We start from the raw sequence: 21,194 nt of genomic DNA, 5'->3' as shown, positions 1-21,194 counted from the left end.
CATTGGCAGGCAGATTCTTAACCACTGCGCCACCAGGGAAGTCCTGGTCACAGTATTTTGTGATGGAGGTATTACTCTCATTTTACAGATTAGGAAACTGAAGTTGAAGATATTAAAATAGGATGTGGGAAATACACGGTAAAGGTCAGGGAAGTGAGTGAGACTGGGTGTAAGGCTAGATGAATATGTCCTATAGGCTGGGAGTCACAAGCTCAGGTAGCTACAGGGGGCCTCTGGGACAATCTAGAATTTCACTTTTATTTACTTATTTATTTATTTTTGGCTGTGTTGGGTCTTTGTTTCTGTGCGAGGGCTTTCTCTAGTTGCGGCGAGCGGGGGCCACTCTTCATCGTGGTGCGCGGGCCTCTCACTATCGTGGCCTCTCTTGTTGCGGAGCACAGGCTCCAGACGCGCAGGCTCAGTAATTGTGGCACACGGGCTTAGTTGCTACGCGGCATGTGGGATCTTCCCAGCAGGGCTCGAACCCGTGTCCCCTGCATTGGCAGGCAGATTCTCAACCACTGCGCCACCAGGGAAGCCCTGGGACAATCTAAATAAGTGAAGGTGCTGGGTGGAAATAATAGGGAGTGGTGGGAACTGTGGCAAACTAGAGCATGTGTACACTGATATGTGTACAGTATTGATTACACTGAAGCGTACACATGCTATCTAAAGCAGGAAGCTGTACATGGTTCCACCCAGTTGGTGTCATACGGGCTCAATATCCAGATTAGAATGGGAAATTTTTACATGTTTTAAATGAATGATTTCAAACATTTTAACAGTGGCATATTCGGGGTCCTTGAGTAACTAGTTTGTGATCTCTACCAGTTTGTGATCTCTGCCTTAAGATCTTTGTATGAGCTGCCTGAGTTTTTTGTAGAAAAAAGTTTGACTTGATTTGCTAGTACAAGTGGATCAGAAGGGCCTGGCCTTTTTCCTTCCTTCATTCAACAAATATTTAATGATAAAATCAATGTTTGACAACGTGCCTGGCAAACGCTTTATAACAACAGCTTTGAAGATTTTTTGACCTGATAATACAGTAAGAAATGTGTTGTGACCCAGCGTGGGTGCACATAATGTATTGTGTTGTGATTCAGCATGCATGCACATGTGTGTGCATACACACACACACACACACACAACTAAAAAGAGTTGTACAAAAACAATATTGCTTCTTGGGGTGCACTCTGGTACTTTCTATTCTATTTCTGGTTCATCTTTAGAAAGTGCTAGCCATGACCCACTACATGAGTTTCCTAACCCGTTAATGGGTCACCACTCAAACTGAAAAATTGGGTTAGAGGGACTGCTGGATTGGTGGGGGGCGGTGCTGTTATCAGCCTTGTTTGATAGATGGGGAAATGGTTTATAAGAATTACAAGAATTAGAAACTTGTTACTTGCTTAACCACTGAGAATGTTCCCAAGGGAAAAAACAAACCATAGGCAGCCAGCATGGCCCGTGGGATGTATATATGGCGGGGAAGTCAGCCTGGTTTGGTTGAATGAAGTCTTCTGTATGGAGGAGACATGCTCCTCATTGACTGACAGTAGCTGTTCTCGTAAAAGACCTCATAACTGAATGTACTGAGGTGAACTTGGCTGTAGGTTAGAGACAGGAGGGATGGGGTAGTCAGGAAGACACCTGGATGGATTAAACCTTGCTGTGGGAGGAAGTAAGAGACGTTGCGGGAGCAATGTTAAAAGATTCTAGACATGCTGTAGGGGCTTCCCTGGTGGCGCAGTGGTTAAGAATCCATCTGCCAATGCAGGTGACACGGGTTCGAGCCCTGGTCCGGGAAGATCCCACATGCCGCGGAGCCACTAAGCCCGTGCGCCACAACTACTGCGCCTGTGCTCTAGAGCCTGTGAGCCACAACTACTGAAGCCCGCGCACCACAATGAAGAGTAGCCCCCGCTCGCCGCAACTAGAGAAAGCCCGCGCGCAGCAGCGAAGACCCAATGCAGTCAAAAATAAATATAAATTAAAAAAAAAATAAAAGATTCTAGACATGCTGTAAAGGTTTAGAATGTTTGGAAAAGGAGGGAATTCAGGACAAAAACAGAGCTGATGAGGATAAGCTATTTCTTTGCGCTAGTTCTCTTGGGTGAAGATTACAAGGAGTTAATCAGAGGTAGTGATAATAAGGGTAGAAAGGAAAGGAAACTCACCTCTTTGAGCACAGGCTTTATTCCAGGTCCTGTTCTATCTTTTATCTTGTTGAAAGGAAGGTCAACATTTTGGCAAAACAATACAGCAGTGCCCCACTTACCTGATTTTTGGCAACCTTGGACCTCCGGAACACAACTATGTTCCTAGAAACGAAAGGAAAAGGGATCAGAGATCTACAGCAGTGATTCTAAATTTAGCTCTAGGGGGTTTCTGGACCTCCAGCATTTTGTGTTCTGATAAATTACATTCTGGTGTGTTTTTCAGGAGATGGAGTTCATAGCCTTTATTAGATTGTCGAAGGGATCTGGGACCCCTCAAAAATGTAAAAATAAATCACTGGGCTAAATATTCTTATCACAAAGCCTCTGTACTTTCACATAGCATCACAGATTCTGAGTTCAGAAAACCCGGGAGGTGATAGTATTGGGTAATTATCCCTGTAGCACCCCTAACAGAAGGCTGTGAACTTCTGGCGGGGGTGGTTATTGATTCACAAAGGTGGCATACCCCTGTACTGAACAAGTCTAACTTTTAGAGATAACTTCCTTATGTTGAGTTGAATTCTGAACCCTGTATCATTTACTTATTACTCTGAGTTCTGTCTTGGGCTGCACGAACAATTTGGTGTGAAAAGTTACAGAGGCTGATGATAAAAATTGAACCCATGTTCCTCCTAAGGCATTTTCCTTTTCAGGCTAAAAGTTGTACGTTGAACAGCTTTTCATGGGAGGATATGGCTTCCCTATTCTTCACCACCCTGAGGCCCAGTTTTTCGTTGTTTTTACCAAGAAGCCACGGTGGGTATCTGGTGTTTAATCTGCTCAGCACGGTGGCTTCTTGGCCCAGCACTTCCCAACCAACCACTGCAATTCTGTGATTCAGATAGGCGCTGCCACTTATTGTACCCCAGTCCAGGGCCGTGGTTGATTGGATCAGGCTGGGCAGCGGCCCTAAGCTGGGGGAAAAAGAGCCTTCCTCATCTCCCAAACAGACAACACACACCTGGGACTCCCGGTTCCCCTCACTGGGTCTTTCTTCATTACCACTTTATGCACTAAGTTATGTTCCTTTGGGAGGAAGAATAAGAGAAGCAAGTAAGCTGCACCAGGGTAAGACCGGCATCTGTAGTGTTCACTGCTGTATCTCTGGCACGTCCATCCTTGCTGGGTGAGTGAGTGAGTGATTGGTGGAGAAACTGTGAGCCTGAGCTCTGACCCTGGAAGCAGCCTTAATTCCAGCTCCTGTAGAGAAGCCAGCCCCAGGGACTGAAAGGAGCTTGTCGAGAGGGACAGAGAGAGAAGGAAAAAGGCCAGGCAGCATTTGAGTCCCCGGTCGGTGCCTGTTGACCCTGAACCTTGCTGCCATCCTACGGTGATAGGATTCATCGTTTGCCTCAGCTAATTCCCACTAGGTTTCTGCCACTTTTATTAAGAGTTTGGTAATAATAGCAGCATGGTGGCCAGAACTCAATACATTGTCCTCTGTAATGTACAGTTGCGTGTGGCCAGTTTGGAGCCCAATAGGTGTGCCATCTCCTTTGTTCTTGACACCGCAGTGAGGCTCTTCTGTAGTCTCGTAGGCGCCTTTCTAGATGCTTTCCTGAAATTACAGTTTAATACCTTTTGGTAGTTTGAGATTAAAATGCAGTGCTTCTGTTGTATATCTTCATCTTTGAATTTGTAACTTTTTTTTTTTTTAATTTTTTTTTAAATTAATTAATTAATTTATTTTTTATTTTATGGCTGTGTTGGGTGTTCGTTTCTGTGCGAGGGCTTTCTCCAGCTGTGGCAAGCGGGGGCCACTCTTCATCATGGTGCGCGGGCCTCTCACTATCGCGGCCTCTCTTGTTGCGGAGCACAGGCTCCAGATGCGCAGGCTCAGTAATTGTGGCTCACGGGCCCAGTTGCTCCGCGGCATGTGGGATCTTCCCAGACCAGGGCTCGAACCCGTGTCCCCTGCATTGGCAGGCAGATTCCCAACCACTGCGCCACCAGGGAAGCCCTGAATTTGTAACTTTCACACAATTTTTCTGTTCCTTATACCAGAGAATCTGAAAAAAACATTTCTGTTGCAGGTACAGAGGGACCGGGTGTCAGCATCTCTGAAGAGAGACAAAGTCTAGCTGAAAACTCTGCAACGACTGTTGTTTACAATCCTTATGCCGCCCTTTCTATAGAGCAGCAGAGGCAGAAGCTGCCGGTGTTCAAGGTACATTAAATAAGTATGTTCAGTCATCGGCCTGAAGCAGCCTGCAGTAGCTTTTTTTTTTTTTTAAATTAATTATTTTTTTGGCTGGGTTGGGTCTTCGTTGCTGTGCGCAGGCTTTCTCTAGTTGCGGTGAGCGGGGGCTGCTCTTCATTGCGGCGCGCGGGCTTCTCATTGCGGTGGCTTCTCTTGTTGTGGAGCATGGGCTCTAGGCGCACAGGCTCAGTAGTTGTGGTGCACGGGCTTAGTTGCCCCATGGCATGTGGGATCTTCCCGGACCAGGGATCGAATCCGTGTCCCCTGCATTGGCAGGCAGATTCTCAACCACTGCACCAGCAGGGAAGTGCCCGGCAGTAGCTTTATACTTGGCACTGAAGTGAATAATCTCTTCTTACTCTTAATGATCCTTTAGAATGCAGCGAGCTCAGAGATACCCTTATCTGAAGGGATCGTCTGTTCAAAATATGTGTGTGTTAGTTAACTTTGTAAGTCTGGAAAGTCCTTACAGTTTTTTTTTGGTTAGATCTAACATATTGGAAAAACTGGAAGAAATGAAATGACATTCTTTTTTCCCCCTCTTTGCTTTCAGTTATGGACAAGTTCAAACATACAGAAAAGTAGAGAAAACAGCACAGTGAACTCTTTATGCATCCATCTTCAACAAATTACCAACATGTGGCCAATTTTAGCTTTCTTTTTAAAGGCATATTTCTTTACCCAAGATTAATTAGAAATACGAGGTTGTTTCTGTTGAAGAGATTAACTCCCACTGAGATAGTGATGGGATTTTGGTATGGTTATTACATACCATGTGCACATCCAGACACGTGATTTTATTAATCTCATGAAATGGACATATAAGAGACCAAAGTGTAAACTAGAATTAAGAGTATATTTGTTTACAGTGAGCCGTGGTTCTCCAGTACAGATAATACAGTCCATGGATACACTTTTCTCCCCGTTGCCAAGTCCACATGGGAAGCCAAATTGTAATTAGGAAGTGGGCTCAGAGCCAAGGATGGTTTAGATGTAGTTGAAGGATATTTATTTCCTGTAGCCTCTGATGAAGGGTGATGAACTGTCCCTGCCTTGTATGATGTCTCTGGAATGACCCGAGTAAGTGGGGCCACCAGCACCTGTGTCTCTCTTTCTTCCGGACAGTGTTGGGTGAAAGCTGCCCGAGTCCTTGCACTTCGGGAGTTTTTTTGTCTAGACTGTGCTAATAATGCCTCTTCTATTAATACGTTCTTTCTCCAAATGGATATGAAACAGCCGCCTTCTGAATTTCACCAAGTCACCTCGATCAGACTTTTCTGTGGCCCCAAACGTTTTAGTTACTCCTGTACTGATAGATGCTGGGTTTCTTCTGCAGGAGATTAACCTCATCCATTTCGTGTGAATGTAAACCAGTTTGACCCTCAGGAGATAAGATCATAGGTTCACCATTGAGGGACACAGTTTGAGCTGTGATGAAGTGTCTGGACTCGAGCTAGACTTCAGAGTTCAAACCCAGGCTTCATCATTTGTGTGCTGTGTGGCCTTGCTCACTGCCTGAGCTTCTGTTTACTTATCTGTCATATGGGACTAATGGTACCTTCCTCATAGGATTGTTACGAGGACCAGATGAGATAATCCACATAGAGCATTTAGTAAGATACCTGACATGTAGTAAACGTTGAAGTACAAGGATGATTATTGTTTACTGAGTATTTAATTTTCTTGACTCTTCTTCATCCTCCAGCTGTACTTATAATAAATGAAATAACATTAAAAAAAAGAAAGCAAGAAGGTATTAATAACATTGAAATTAAAATGGTAAGAAAAAGGGTATAAGTTACTGATAAAAATCAAAGCAGAGCTTAAGCATAGTTACAATCTCATAAAATGTTAAAGATAAAGCTAGGAGACCAAAAGGATAAAAAGTTACCCATTCACCACCGCTGCCCCCATTAAAACTAAAAGTGAAAATTCCTTTTTAAAATTTTTTTAAAGATTTTATTTGATGTGGACCATTCTTAAAGTCTTTATTGAATTTGTTACAATATTGCTTCTGTTTTATGTTTTGAGGCATGTGGGATCTTAGCTCCCCGACCAGGGATCGAACCTGCACCCCCTGCATCGGAAGGCGAAGTCTTGACCACTGGACCGCCAGGGAAGTCCCAGTGAAAATAGCTTTAAAAATAGAAGTTGAAACTAAAGCAGCAGTAAATTGAAGGCTCACCCCCCTTTACCCCAATGCCATTTCAAGGCAGCCTTCCCCTTGGCTACCTCCTGTAGGCCGGCGTTCTCTTTGGGCCCTGAACAGTGCTGTGCAAGGTTGTCCTCTTACTTCCTTAACCTCAACCTCGCTGAAGCTCAGTCTGGTCCTCTGCACCAGCTCTCCTTGATTTCCCTGCCTGTGCCTGTCGGGGGTACCGTCATTCTCCCAGTCTCCAAACTGGAAATAGTTTTGTCATCTCTCTCTTGAATGTCACACGTCAGACTCCATTTGCAATGCTTTGTATTTAGCACATGAAGTATGAGTTAATGCCTTCAGTTTCTTCATGCTTAAATCAATCTTGTATATTGCTGCCCAATTTTCTCGGAACACTTATAGCATGGACTGCCTCCTGGCTAAAGTCCAGATGCTAGCTCTACGTTCAAGGCTTTCACAGTGCGGCCCTAACTACACCTATTGTAATTCATTTCCAAGTCAAACCTGGAGCCTTTCGTGAGCATTTTCTAGCACACCTCGAATAGAGTTCATATAGTTTGCCTATTTCCATCTTCTTTCCTTTACTTATGTCATTTCCCTTTCCTGGAATACCATGTGTGTCTCTCTCTGTATTCAAATTTTCTTTCAAGTTTTCCCTGAACACCCACCCATCCATCCATCCATTCAACCATCCATCCAGCAGATGGATTTACAAAATATCATTTACAAAATACCTGTGAAGAGCCCAAACCTTTCCCCTTTCCCTGCCCAAAACAAGAGAAAGCACAGAGTCCAAGCAATCGACAGGAAAGCATCTAGATGAGTCCCAGAGTACCTGCAGCAGAATCTCCTTTGGGTGTTTGTAGAAATGCAGATTCCTGGGCTTCACCCTAGCCCTACTGAGTCAGAAACCCTGAGGGTAGGGCTAGGAATCTTCATTTTTAACAAATATCCTAAAAGATTTTTATACTAAGATTTGAGAACTACATATTTAGACCCTAAATAATGCTAAATTCAAAACCCCAAACAGTCAATACCTTATTTAGCTGGGAAGGCAGCATCCTGTCTCTCCCAGTCTTCACCAAACACATTGTTGGTGTGGAGTCGGATGAGCTGAGCAGTGATCAGAGTGGGAGAATTTGGCAGGTTTTTACTTCATTCCAAACCAGGAATTTATGGAATACCTTTATGACTTTCCAGATCGTCGGGTGTGTCTGTAATCAAATGTGGGTACAGAAATACATTCTGAAGCTAAGTACATGGGATCTTGGAATTATCTGTGACTTTTCAGTGGCCAAATCAGTGTTTCTGCTCCCACTGAATGGGTTAAGGAAGGCCCAGTTGAAATATAGTTGTAACCTATGGTTGCTATATTGTGAACTTGGCCATAGAGGTAGAGATGAAAGCATATTCTTTTTGTTTGTTTTCACAAGTTAATAAATGAAAAAAAATTAAATTAAGTAATACATGCATGTTGAACAAAATTCAGAGGTCTCCTTCACGCCCCTGCTCCCCGGCCACTTTCTTCTGCTCACTGGAGACAGTATAGTTACCAGTTTCCTGTTTTGTTTTTCCTTAAAGTAGCTTATACATAAAGAAGCATATATGTATTTACCCTTTCTCTTTTTTTAAATTTTAATTTATTTATTTTTGGCTGCATTGGGTCTTTGTTGCTGCGTGTGGGCTTTTTCTAGATGCGGCGAGCAGAGGCTACTCTTCATTGCGGTGCGCGGGCTTCTCATTGTGGTAGCTTCTCGTTGCGGAGCATGGGATTCAGGCGGGTAGGCTTCAGTAGTTGTGGCATGCGGGCTCAGTAGTTGTGGCTTGCAGGCTGTAGAGCACAGGCTCAGTAGTTGTGGCACATGGGCCCAGTTGCCCCGCGGCATGTGGGATCTTCCCAGACCGGGGCTTGAACCCGCGTCCCCTGAAGCAGCAGGCGGATTCTTAACCATTGCACCACGAGGCAAGTCCCTACCCTTTCTTTAAAAACACAAATAGTAGTGTATCATTCACACTCTTCTGCACTTTGCTTTCTTACCATAGCAGACCTCATTGACCATTCCACATCAGTACAAATAGACATTTGTTTTTTTTAACAACTGTATATTATTCCATTATTGAAGTGTTTCACAGCTGTGTAACCACTCCCTTGTTGATGAACATTTAGGCTGTTTGAATTTTTGGCTCTTATAAACAGTACGCAGTGAGTATGCTTGTACATACATCTTTGTTCATGTGTATTAGGATGTCTGTAGTATAACTTCTTATAAGTGGAAATCTTGAATCAAAGGGTATGTGTGTTATATATTTTGATAAGTTATTACACTCAGTTGCAGTTGTATCACCTTGTACTGACACCAACAGTACCTGCAATGTATTTTGATGTATATTAGAAATATATTTTGATAGTTCTTTTTAAAATTTCCTTCCCTTTGGCAAACAGCTCATTTCATAATGTTTAAATATCTTTGTTTAGGTCTTTTGAGAAAATGTATATCTATTTACAATGTTTGGTTATATTTTTTCAGCTTAGGAATCATATATTGTACTTGATAGAAAACTATCAAACAGTGGTGATTGTTGGAGAAACAGGATGTGGGAAAAGCACGCAGATTCCACAGGTGAGTACATTTAAATGTGTCTTTGTACTTAGATTTGATTGGAAGGATTTTGTAACTTGAGAACTCTCTTTACCATGTTTTTGCATTTTTAAGATCTCCTCTCAGAGAGGAAATAGTCAACCCAACTAGATGTTTTTTATTAAACTTTTGAACTTTTATTAAACTTTTAATTTCTTTGATTAGAAGAAGTAATGGTAATCTTCAATTTATTATAATTCTAAAATAATAATAGAATAGCCATACTCTGAAAGGAACAACGGGAACTCATTTGAAGAGGTGTAATGCATAGTTTTTGTTCTCAAATAATTGCAGTTGAAGAGGTGGTGTAAGATGGATGCCGCTATAGTTGTGAATAAAGATTGACTGTTATAGAATTATGCAGTGCTATGGAAGAAACCTCTCTTACAGGACAAAATTTTATCTGGTGTGGATAGAAGTGGAAAGAAGGATCAGGAAAGGCCTCATAAAAGAAATGACATTTGAAATTGGGGAAAAAATATTAAAAAAAGACAAAGAAATAGACCTTGAATGATCAGTGGGAGTTGGCTGGGAAGGTGTCCTCATCCAGTGAATATTGTGGTTAGAGATATTGGGGTGGAGAAGTGCTTGGGGCTCAACAGAGTGGACCGGTAAGATCAAGAGTGGAAAGATAGGGTGAAGTCAAAGTGTGTCTTAAGAGTTTCGACTTGGAGGGTGAAGAATGGTATTTAAGTGGTCAGGGATAAGAGTCCTTGCAGGTTTTTCTTTCCTTTTTTAATATAGATTTTTAAAAAAAATTAATTTATTTTATTTATTTATTTTTGGCTGTGTTGGTCACTGCTGCACGTGGGCTTTCTCTAGTCGCGGCGAGTGGGGGCTACTCTTCGTTGTGGTGCGCGGGCTTCTCATTGCAGTGGCTTCTCTTGTTGCAGAGCACAGGCTCCAGGCGTGCGGGCTTCAGTAGTTGTGGCTCGTGGGCTCTAGAGCACAGGCTCAGTAGCTGTGGCACATGGGCTTAGTGGCTCCGCGGCATGTGGGATCTTCCCGGACCAGGGCTCGAACCCGTGTCCCCTGTATTGGCAGGCGGATTCTTAACCACTGCGCCACCAGGGAAGTCCCTGAATTTAATTATTTTATTGTATTATTTTTTAAATTTTTATTTATTTATTTATTTATTTATTTATTTATGGCTGTGTTGGGTCTTCGTTTCTGTGCAAGGACTTTCTCTAGTTGTGGCAAGCGGGGGCCACTCTTCATCGCGGTGCGCGGGCCTCTCACTATCGCGGCCTCTCTTGTTGTGGAGCACAGGCTCTAGTCGCGCAGGCTCAGTAGTTGTGGCTCACAGGCCTAGTTGCTCCACGGCATATGGGATCTTCCCAGACCAGGGCTCGAACCCGTGTCCCCTGCATTGGCAGGCAGATTCTCAACCACTGTGCCACCAGGGAAGCCCCTAATTATTTTTAAGGAACTGTATTTTAAAAATAAGCATTGTGTTTTTTGAATAGGAAATACAGTCATGGTACAAAATGTAAAAAGCACAAAGGAATAAGTGGTAAAAAGTGAATCTCCTAAGCTTTGCTGGTGAAAATAGATTATGTTATTGGCCCAAATATCTGCTCTCCCTCCCGTGGTAGGATTATTTCTCTTCCTTACCACTCAGTTCCACTTCTCTGAGACAGTCACAGTTTCCAGCTTCTTGTGGAGCTAAATATGAGTTACGGCCTAGGAAAACTGGAAAGGCTGAGGAACTAAAGGTCATGGCAAGAATATGAGCAGGTTTTTGTCAACAAACTGTTTTGAAATTTCACAAACTATATGTGGAAGTTAGGTGATATTTTTGCCTAGAGCTCTGTCAAAACAATGGACTGTGAAAACAAGCTCTTTATAACAATTTTTATTAGTACCATTTTCTAGTGGGTGGAGTTCTTCCTAATCCCACTCTAACAAGAAGACCAGATTTGGTAACCCTTAAAAAGAGTGGAGGGAACTGAGATGGAATTCAATAACCTCCCTCTGTGACATCCACTGCCTCCTTTTTTAAAATATTTTTTAAAACCACCCATCATTGGTTTTTAGTATGGTCACAGATTTGTGCAACCATCACAATTACTTTTTTTTAAAAAAAATTAATTAATTTAATTAATTTATTTTTGGCTGTGTTGGGTCTTCGTTGCTGCGCGTGGTCTTTCTCTAGTTGCGGCGAGTGGGGGCTACTCTTCGTTGAGGTGCGCAGCCGTCTCATTGCGGTGGCTTTTCTCGTTGCAGAGCATGGGCTCTAGGCATGCAGGCTTCAGTAGTTGTGGCACACAGGTTCAGTAGTTGTGGCTCATGGGCTCTAGAGCACAGGCTCAGTAGTTGTGGCACACGGGCTTAGTTGCTCTGTGGCATGTGGGATCTTCCCGGACCAGGGATCGAACCCTTGTCCCCTGCATTGGCAGGCAGGTTCTTAACCACTGTGCCACCAGGGAAGCCACATCCACTGACTCTTGATGTCAACACTATACCTGCTTTTGCAGCATCTTTAAATTTCCACCTGTAAGCAACCATAAGCAGGCAGAAGTCTAAATCCCAGGTGTATTGAGAGTCTGGCTTCATGGACAGATTTATTATTATGCAAATTGCTTTTCTTCCCCTTAACACTAGTACTAAGAAATTGACTATAAGAGTGTGTGTGTTTTATTTTGGATGGTAGAACTGTGTTCTGGTTATATGGCTTTGGTTTGCTGAGCTTGAATCCTAGCTCTTAGATTTTTACCTGTGTCCTCGGACAAAGCATATGACTTCTTTGTTTCCTTATCTCTAAATTGCTGCTGATGCTGTTACCTTCCGCATTGGATTTGTTGTGAGGATTAAATAGGGTTATGCATACCAGACAGTTCCTGGCACTTAGTGATGTACTCGGTGAATCTTAGCCATTATTCTTGTAGTTCTGTTTCTGCATTTGTGTTGATTGGGGTGGTTGGTAGTATTTTGTGTATGTATTCAGTGCAAGAGAGAAATTTCACAGTTTTGATAGCAAAAAACCTACATTATCTAAAACACTCTGTTCCTTACAGGCATTTTTTAAATTATTATTTTTAGCTAGTTTTAGACTAACAGGAAAGTTGCAAAAATAATACAGAATTCCCGTATACCCCTTACCCCGCTTCCCCTACTACAATAATCGAAAGCAGGACAGTAACAATACCAGTAATCAGACTACAGATCTTATTTAAAGCTCATCAGTTTCCCCACCAAAGTTACTTCCCAGAAGATCCAGGATCCTTCTCCCTGGTCTCCTCCAGTCTATGAAAGTTCCCCATTCTTTCTTCATCTTTTATGACCTTGACATTTTTGAAGAGTACCAGGCATTTATTTTATAGAATGTCCCTCAGTTTGGGTTCGTGTGACGTTTTCTCATGACTAGAATGAGCTCATGCATTTTTGGCAAGAATCCCATAGAAATGATGTGTCCTTCTTAGTGCATCGTATCAAGAGGGTTGACATGGTGGTCTTACCACTGGTGAGGATAATTTGATCACTTTGTTAAGGTGCCAGGTTTCGTCTGTAAAGTTACTGTCTTTCCCTTTGTAGTTGATAAATATCTTGGAGGAGATATTTTTAGACTGCAAATAATCTGCTTTTCAAACTATCACCTACTAATTTTAGCATCCCTCAGTAGATCTTGTCTGCAGCAGTTACTCAGGTGTTTCCCTAATGAATGATTTTCTCTATTCCTATTTCCTTTTACATTTATTAAATGGAATCTTCTGTAAGGAGGAACTGTCCTTTCTCCCTCATTTATTTATTTATTCAATTATTTATGTGTATCGGTATGGATTCATGGATATTTATTTTGTTCTATGGGTTAAAATCCAATATTACCATTATTTATTTTGTTGGTCAGAATGGTCCACCTTTGGTCATTTAGGAGCTCTTTCAGTTTGGCTCCTGTGTTCTTTCTAAAAGCCTCCATTCATTTTTTTTGAACACTTCCTTACTTTCTAGTAACACAAACTGTTTCAGGCTTGTCTTACGTTTTTCCTGCACTAGCCTTGGGATCAACCACTTCTCCAAGGAGCCCTGGTTCCTTTTATTGGAGAACGGTGTTTAAAAGTCAAGATTTGGGCGCTAGCGTGCTCATTGTTACTGAGGTGTCATTGCTATAAGTCTCAGTGGGCAGGTTTAGGAAATATATATATGAATACTAAATCCCTACATAATCCCTCTTATATATCTGTATCAATCTGTATATATATTAAAAATCATGAATTTATGCTGATACTTCGTTGATTCCAATCCCACATCATAGGGCTCATTCTAGCCTTTCCTTATTTGTAACTCTTCTTCAACAGTGAGAAACTCCATTGTCTACAATGTATTTATTTATTTGTTAAATTCTAACGGACATATAAAATAGCTTCAGAATTGCTAACCCATACCCCTAACATTTACTGAGTAGATTACAGCATTTAGGTACAGTTCTTTCCATCTCTGGCCTTCAGTCAAGATAAGACTGTTTTCAGTTACTTAGGTTGGTTCTTCTCCACCCCCTTCAGTGCGATCAGTTATTCGCTTGTAATACAGAAAGGGTCATTTGATAGTGTTTGCATTTCTTTTGGTTTCCCTCCACATCCTGGTTGTTTTTGTGTATTCATTTGGGTTCTTGAAGAGTACGTGCAACATGACTGTGGTTCTGAGAGTCAGAGCTACACAAAAAGCTCTCCTTAAAGCATTGCCCCTCCCTCTTCGTCCCTGCTGCCATGTTTTCATTCCTCCCTTTTTCCACCCCTTTCCTACCAAGCCTCCGTAGTCAACCATTCTCTTCTCTTTAGTTTCTAGTTTGTCCTTCCTTTATTTCTTTTGAACAAGTGAGCAGATACATGTATGTAACAGCATTTTAAATCTTTTTTCTGTTATAGAAGTAATACATATTGATTGTAAAACAATTTAGACATTATGAAAACAGGTAACTCTGATAGCCCCTGTTATCCATTTTGGATTTTAAAAAGCATATAATCAAATAAATACGTAAGAAATAAGTATATGTGGCAAATAAATACAGAGATAAATCAGATAATACATATAATCAAATTTAATGTATACTAATAAAATGTAATGGGATATATACATGTATATAAAGTCTGATTTTTTTTTGCAATAACAAATATTGTTTTATTGGTCTTTTTAAAAGAATCTAATTATTTTTATTTACTCTGACTAAAATATTTTGTATGGTTGATATTTATTGAGTTGTCTCTGTGTGTACTTTAAAATTCTTTGTTCTACAGATTTAGCACTGTTCTGAGTGACCCGTGGATAGTTTTTTTATTCCTTGAGAGAGCTGTAGTACGGGGAAATTTTGTAAGACTGGGGAGTCAGAATGTTGAATTTATGCCTTAGTTCTTCTGATTATCACCTCTGTTGTGAACTTAAGCACATGACCTAACATTTCAAAACCTCAGATGCCTCATTTGCAAAATAGTTTTTTAAATCTCTGCTGGGAGAAGAACCATCTGTTAATTCTTTTCTCAGTGATTTTAACACAATCCAGGGTCATCTTGGGGGAGATTGTTTCTGGAGAAGTGGTGTCAGGTGTATACTGAAACGTGATTTTATTTGTAGTACCTCGCAGAAGCTGGCTGGACAGCCGAAGGAAGAGTGGTGGGAGTGACCCAGCCCCGAAGAGTGGCTGCTGTTACAGTGAGTTTCTCTTTTGTTGTAAAGACTCTGTGTCTTCTATTTCAGTGACTTTTTCCTTGTTTCCTAAAAGCTGCAAATGAATATGATTTGCAGCTCCTCAAGAATTTAATTCTTCACTTGAAAAAGAACTATGATTATTTTTGTAAAATTGATACCTGTACATTATGAATTTTTATGTAGTAATAAAGTACAGAAGTCAAAATGAAAAAAGTAATTAAAAACAAAACAAAACAAAACCCGAATCTCACCACCCAGCAAAAACAGTGTGAACATTTGTGAACATCATTTCAAGTTTCTCTTCTATGTTCACATAAAAATGAATGGTTGGCTGGATGGATAGAAATGATTTTATAAAAATGGGTTCATAGACATATATTTGCTTTTGTTGAATTTAACAAAAGAGGAAACTTCAGTGAAATAGGAGTAATTACTGAACTTTGGATAAATAATTTTTCTCTACAAGAGAATTTATTAAAGCTTGAAAATTAAGAAAAAGGATTACAAAAAGCTTTAGGGTGTTACTTATTTTTGGAACTACGTTATAGGTAGTTGCCTATCACAAGAGTAAATTAGCGCACTGATTCTTTCTACTGTTCCTCCCTCCATTTGTGATAAATGCAGTGCTATAATTTTTATTTCAAGATTTATAAATATATATTCTTTTCTGTAATCATAACTCCCACAGGTATTTAACTTTAATCCTAGTTTAATAATCACTAATAATTTTCCAAGGTTTTGCCAACTTTGAATTGCTCATTTCACTTTATTTCTTGATTGGCTGAATTTTTTTTTTTTAAATACTTCCTTTCTAAATCTAATTCTTTTTTTTTTTTTTTAATTTAATTTTTTTATTTTTGGCTGTGTTGGGTCTTCGTTTCTGTGCGAGGGCTTCCTCTAGTTGCGGCAAGTGGGGGCCACTCTTCCTCGCGGTGCGCGGGCCTCTCACTAATGCGGCCTCTCTTGTTGCGGAGCACAGGCTCCAGACGTGCAGGCTCAGCAGCTGTGGCTCACGGGCCTAGTTGCTCCGCGGCATGTGGGATCCTCCCAGACCAGGGCTCGAACCCATGTCTCCTGCATCGGCAGGCAGATTCTCAACCACTGCGCCACCAGGGAAGCCCTTGGCTGAATTTTATATGCCTGAGAATGTTTGATTGTGGTCTTTGTTGATATACAATTCTTGATTCATCCTCTCTAGGAGCTGTGCAGACACTGCTCCACTGTCTTTTGGCCTGGAGGATCACTGTATAGAAATAGTCTGAGGTCCAGTGGAGTTTTTCCACTCCCTACCTTCCTGGCCTACTTTTTCTGCTTGAATGCTTGTAACATGCTTGTTTTTGTACCAGGATATGTCTTGATGCTGATTGTTCTGTCTCATTTTTTCTTAAATGTGGAAGAACTTTTAATCTTCAGGCTCAATCTCATTATATCAGGCAGGTTTTCATCCATTATTTCTTGGCACACTTTTCTGTTCCATTTATTTTTTTCTCTGTTCTAAGAGCACCAATTAAGTGTATATTAGATCCCCTTTGTCTCTTTTTAGTATTTATCACCCTCTCTGGAATCATCTGTTTTCCAGTTTGTTTTGTGATATTTCTTCAAGCCTGTCCACAATGTTCATGATTGTTTATTTAACAATAAACAAATTTATTCTACTTTGATTCCTTTGTATCTTTATCTGGGTCTCATAATCACTTCTTTGAATGCTTTTTTGTTTCTTTACTAGCTAGAGAAGTGAATATTTAGAATGGGCGGAGATATTACAATACATTACAAATTTTGAAAGCTGATAATACCACAAGCATTTTTTAAAAATCCAGAAAATAACATAGTATTTTTATTAACTGACACATTTCTCTAAATCTTTTTTCCTGCAATTTTTGGCTCTGTCCCCACTGACCACCTCTTCACTTGACAACGATTTCCCATTATTTTCCTTCAGAGAGGGTAGAGCAGTATTTTAATGTTTCTCTAGCATGGGTGATTTAGATTTGCTTTTTATTATTGATACTGTGGAGAAGCTCCTTTGGCTTTGTAGCATTTGTAGCATTGTGTAAATTTGGGGGATTATTCTCACATTTGGGAAAAGCCTCTCTGTAACTTCTTTCATGTTCAGGCTGTGAGATTTGGAGGATGTCCACAGATTGGTTTCTGACCTGTACATTTGAGACCTTGTTTCTCCTCAACTATGCTTTGACTTTGTCTCTTCTTTAAGTTGCTTTAGCTTAAGCTTGTGACTTCTTTGAAACTGGATTTCTTTGGCTGAATTCTACTTCTGTTTCTTTGGGTAATACTTTTGCAATTTCTTTCTTTTCTTTTTTTATAGAAATTCACGGTCTTTTATTTATTTATTTATTTATTTATGACTGTGTTGAGTCTTCGTTTCTGTGCGAGGGCTTTCTCTAGTTGCGGCAAGTGGGGACCACTCTTCATCGCGGTGCGCGGGCCTCTCACCATCACAGCCTCTCTTGTTGCGGAGCACAGGCTCCAGACGCGCAGGCTCAGTAATTGTGGCTCACGGGCCCAGTTGCTCCGTGGCATGTGGGATCTTCCCAGACCAGGGCTCGAACCCGTGTCCCCTGCATTGGCAGGCAGATTCTCAACCACTGCGCCACCAGGGAAGCCCTGCAATTTCTTTTTTAAACAGCTTTTTTGCTCATGTTCCTTTCTTTCCTTCTTTCTTAGTTGGCTTTAATGCAGTGGGCTGTGTTGATATTTTTATGATAACTACTTATCTTTGAGTGGGCTCATTTGCTAGCTGCAGAATTGTGAGGTTCTGGTCTGGCCTGTCACCAAATCTCTTATTGTCCTTTGCTGGTGGGGGATGAGGATGAGGATCTGGTCCAGCACTCCTTAGTGATTTGAGAGGTCTGTTGCAGCTCATGATAAGATTCTTTGGGCTCTCTGATTTGGGATTGATACTTGCTGTTGGATTGCCTACCTTCTCCTTCAACTCCCCCTCCTTTGTGATTCTTTGCTGTCAAAGTGGGTCTCCACTGAGACATTTCCTGTGTCTCCTGGGTCTGAACACGCTACTGCTTCTTGTCTTCCTAATACAAGGCTTGTCAGCCCTGCCTTTTAAGGAGGTGACACTTACATTAAGGAAGCCAGCAGCCCGCTCTGGTTGTGAGGAGGCCTGGGCCTCTCGTCTAGATTCAGACCTCCCAGTATTTGGCAGCTGTGTTTCCTAGTTTATTGTTTGGGCTTGTGCCAGTTTCCTTCTTTCATTGGAGATGCAGGTTTTGGTTGGTAATATGTTTTATTTATTTATTTTTTTGTTTTAAATTAGCTCTTAGGGAAATGGGGGCAAAGATGCCTTTATTTTGCCATCTCTACCTGGACAAGAAATTAATTCTATTTCCTTGAGTTATTTTTACTCCTTATTGAGTTTTAGTTATTGTGTAATTCTTTTTCCCCAAAGTTCATTTTAATTGTCTTCAAAGTTAGACATTATTGGTAAACATTTCCCAAGTCTTCTGTGTGTGTGTAAAAATGGAGATAACGTTTCGGCAGCTAGGTTGCAATGTTAGACGTAACCTTTTATGTCATGAAAGGTGATTCACTTACTTAAAACATTTGAACAATTTTTTCTGTTTGTGGTTTGGAATCCCAGCTCTTAATCAATTTGCATTTTTCCTCCAAATTTGTAGCCATGGATAATTTCCAAGAAACCACATGCTCTCTCTTAAAGAACAAAGAGTATATAAATTAGCTGTGCGGTATTAATAGAGCTGTCCAGTTTGAAATGCTACATCTCAGAAAGTACTTTGTGTGCAGACTAAAATCTGGAAACAGTCTCAGAGCCTAAGAACAGATTACACAAGCCATTGGCGGATCTCTGCGAGAGGCAGTTCCTTAATGAGTATGTTCATTGGACTCATATAGTCTGGGTTTGACTTCAAGACCAGGTCCTGCCTTGATCTATGATTCAGGACAAGCTATAAGCCTGTCTTATTTCAGTTTCTTTCTTTGTAAAAAAGAGGGTCTCTTGCCCACCTCACGGACTGTGTACATGTTTAATGAGATAAAATTTGTGAAGGCTTGGAGCACAGCACCTGCACATAGGAGGTGCTCAGTGATTGGTGACTCGTTTTTCTTTTGACCTCCTTTTCCTATTTCTGTTTGTTTCTATTAAAAAGATATGTTTATCCAGTCTAATTGATGAGGTTACTGGGACTAGAACTTAAACAGTAGAGGTAAAATCTATTAAAGAGCCAACAGAATATGGCCTTTCAAATGTCCAGTGGTGTGATCATACTTGATAAAATTTCTAAAAAGGAATTTGAAATTAAAATCCATTTTGTAGCAAATGTATACAAATAGTGAAGTAATAAGAATAAATATGTTTGGCTTCATAAAATGATTACATTTTTATGGAGAGGTTGGTTCATTTATGCTCATTCTTACGAGCCGGTTTCCCCCATAAGCTCCAGTATCTCTATGCACACATTCGCTGTTTGTACCATTTTTCAAGATTGATAGTTTAATGTTCTGTAGGGTTGAAATTGAAACAATAACAATAACAAAACTGTCCCTGTGAAACACTGGTTATTGGGAGCTATAACCTCCAGAGGGAGAGCAGTGTAGGATGAATTTCTGGTTTCATAAGATATTCTGAAAGATTGCATGGTGTTCACCAGCTGCTCGATGACGGATTCTGTCTTGGCCTCTTAGATCTGTAATTTCAAGTCATCCGGCAGAACCACTTCCGATCTTCATCTCCTCTTCAGTTTCGTAAACACCAATGGTCAGATAACGCCCAGTGTGCGAGGCTCGCAGAGCTGCGTGCAGGGAGCCTCTGGGCTCCTGAGCCTGGGGCTGCTGCGGCCCGGTGGCTGTAGCTGGAAGCTCTGCCTCAGGACACCTCCTGTGTCAGCTCATGTTCCAAACTCAGGATGCAGGGACTCCATGGGGAGGTTGCCTCACCTGTGAAAGGAGGAGATGAGATGCATGGGGGTTGGTTGGTGGGCGAGGTCCCCAGGAAACTTCTATAATTTTGTTTCCCTTTCGTTCTTTATTAGTTAGATAGTTTACATAATGAGCATTAAACTCTCTTTTCTTTCAAGCTAAACTAAGTTATAAGCATTATTGTTCTTCCACTTTTATGTTTGTTCAGTATTTCGGATATTTTCTATTAATAAGTTAATAGCCTTTGAATGGCCTCCTGGAGTAGTAGGAGATCTTGCGGTTGGATTCTTTTTTCTCTTTCCTACCCTCACTTTTTATTTGTCATCTATTGGTAAGTGAAAAATATATCTGTAGTTTATGGTCTTCATAATACATTATGTATTTTGTTTTCTACTTTTACTTTATTACGTTAACTTGGATCCTTTGTTAATCTTCTCATCTGCCTTTTGAAAAGTTTTCAACCTGCATTCTTGTCTCTATTTCCCCTTTTAATAGTTTCGGTAGCTGGGACACTGTTGCAAATTGTTTTAGATTATCTTGCTCTGGAAACGTTATTCTTTTGCTTCCAAAGAGAAATGAACATGGCCAAGTATTGAATTTGATCGTTCTTGTTCCCTTGCCTTCATGGTCTAGTGGAAGTTGTTTTATGTCAAGGCATGAAGACATGGAAATTTGTCCCTAGTTGGTGTGCTAAAGAAAGCTTTAGGAATAGGGTGGATCTTGAAATTTCTTTTTCCCTTTTTGCTTCACCCACCAGGAAATCTAGAGCTGAATTTGTGGCTCAACTTAAATAACTTAGGCATATCTGTGTTTTAAAAATTTTCTCATTGACTTTGATCTTTTGAATTTTGTCTGTAATTTCTTTGATCCTGATCTGTAACATATTTACATGATTCCATTTTTATTCTTATCAGTTGCCTCAAGTCAATTATAGAATGAGGTGAGATACATAAAGTTGAGAGCTGCAAAGTTTATCACACTAGTTTTCTAATAACCTGCCCCTTCTCTTCTCATTTCCCACTGTGTTCAACATACTATTTAAAGAATAAGTGACCTTTAGATTTTCCATAGTATGTGCTCTGGGCAGTAATTTCTGTGTCTCTATTTTCAGCATGATCTTTCTTCCCAAAGGTTGCAGGGAGAGTGGCTGAGGAAAGGGGTGCGGTGCTGGGCCACGAGGTGGGCTACTGCATCCGCTTTGATGACTGCACCAACCCACTGGCTACGAGAATTAAGGTGAGGTGCGGAGCTGCTTTTCCTATTGTGAATAAGGAAGATTCTTTGGGGGGAGATAAAAACATGCAGCCATCGCTGCTGACTGAGGCACTGATACTGTGGCAGAAAGTGTATGAGAGCATCCTGGCCCTCAGGGAAGTTAATCTGCTGGGAGGTGCAGAGCTCTTTCCGAGTCCTCGCATCTTAGCCCAGAA

The 21,194-nt window shown here is 41.0% G+C and overlaps 1 protein-coding gene and 1 long non-coding RNA gene across 3 annotated transcripts in view; one reads left to right on the top strand and one right to left on the bottom strand.

Annotated features, from left to right (window-relative positions):
• DHX35 (DEAH-box helicase 35) overlaps positions 1-21,194 on the top strand; it is a 73,444-nt gene that overhangs the window by 4,050 nt on the left and 48,200 nt on the right. For both annotated transcript variants that reach the window (XM_082430174.1, XM_082430173.1), the window contains exons 2-5: positions 4,253-4,386; positions 9,106-9,198; positions 14,782-14,859; positions 20,896-21,000. In XM_082430174.1, the coding sequence (XP_082286300.1) occupies positions 4,253-4,386; positions 9,106-9,198; positions 14,782-14,859; positions 20,896-21,000 (410 nt within the window). The remainder of the gene's footprint in view (positions 1-4,252; positions 4,387-9,105; positions 9,199-14,781; positions 14,860-20,895; positions 21,001-21,194) is intronic.
• The window catches only part of LOC309645411, a 377,709-nt gene that overhangs the window by 316,975 nt on the left and 39,540 nt on the right, over positions 1-21,194 (bottom strand). The window lies entirely within an intron of this gene.

Source organism: Balaenoptera physalus (genome assembly GCF_965194825.1).
Source record: "Balaenoptera physalus genome assembly, chromosome: 16".
Taxonomy (NCBI): domain Eukaryota; kingdom Metazoa; phylum Chordata; class Mammalia; order Artiodactyla; family Balaenopteridae; genus Balaenoptera; species Balaenoptera physalus.
The sequence above is the reverse complement of the archived record's forward strand: the minus strand, read 5'-3'. Positions and strand labels throughout refer to the sequence as shown.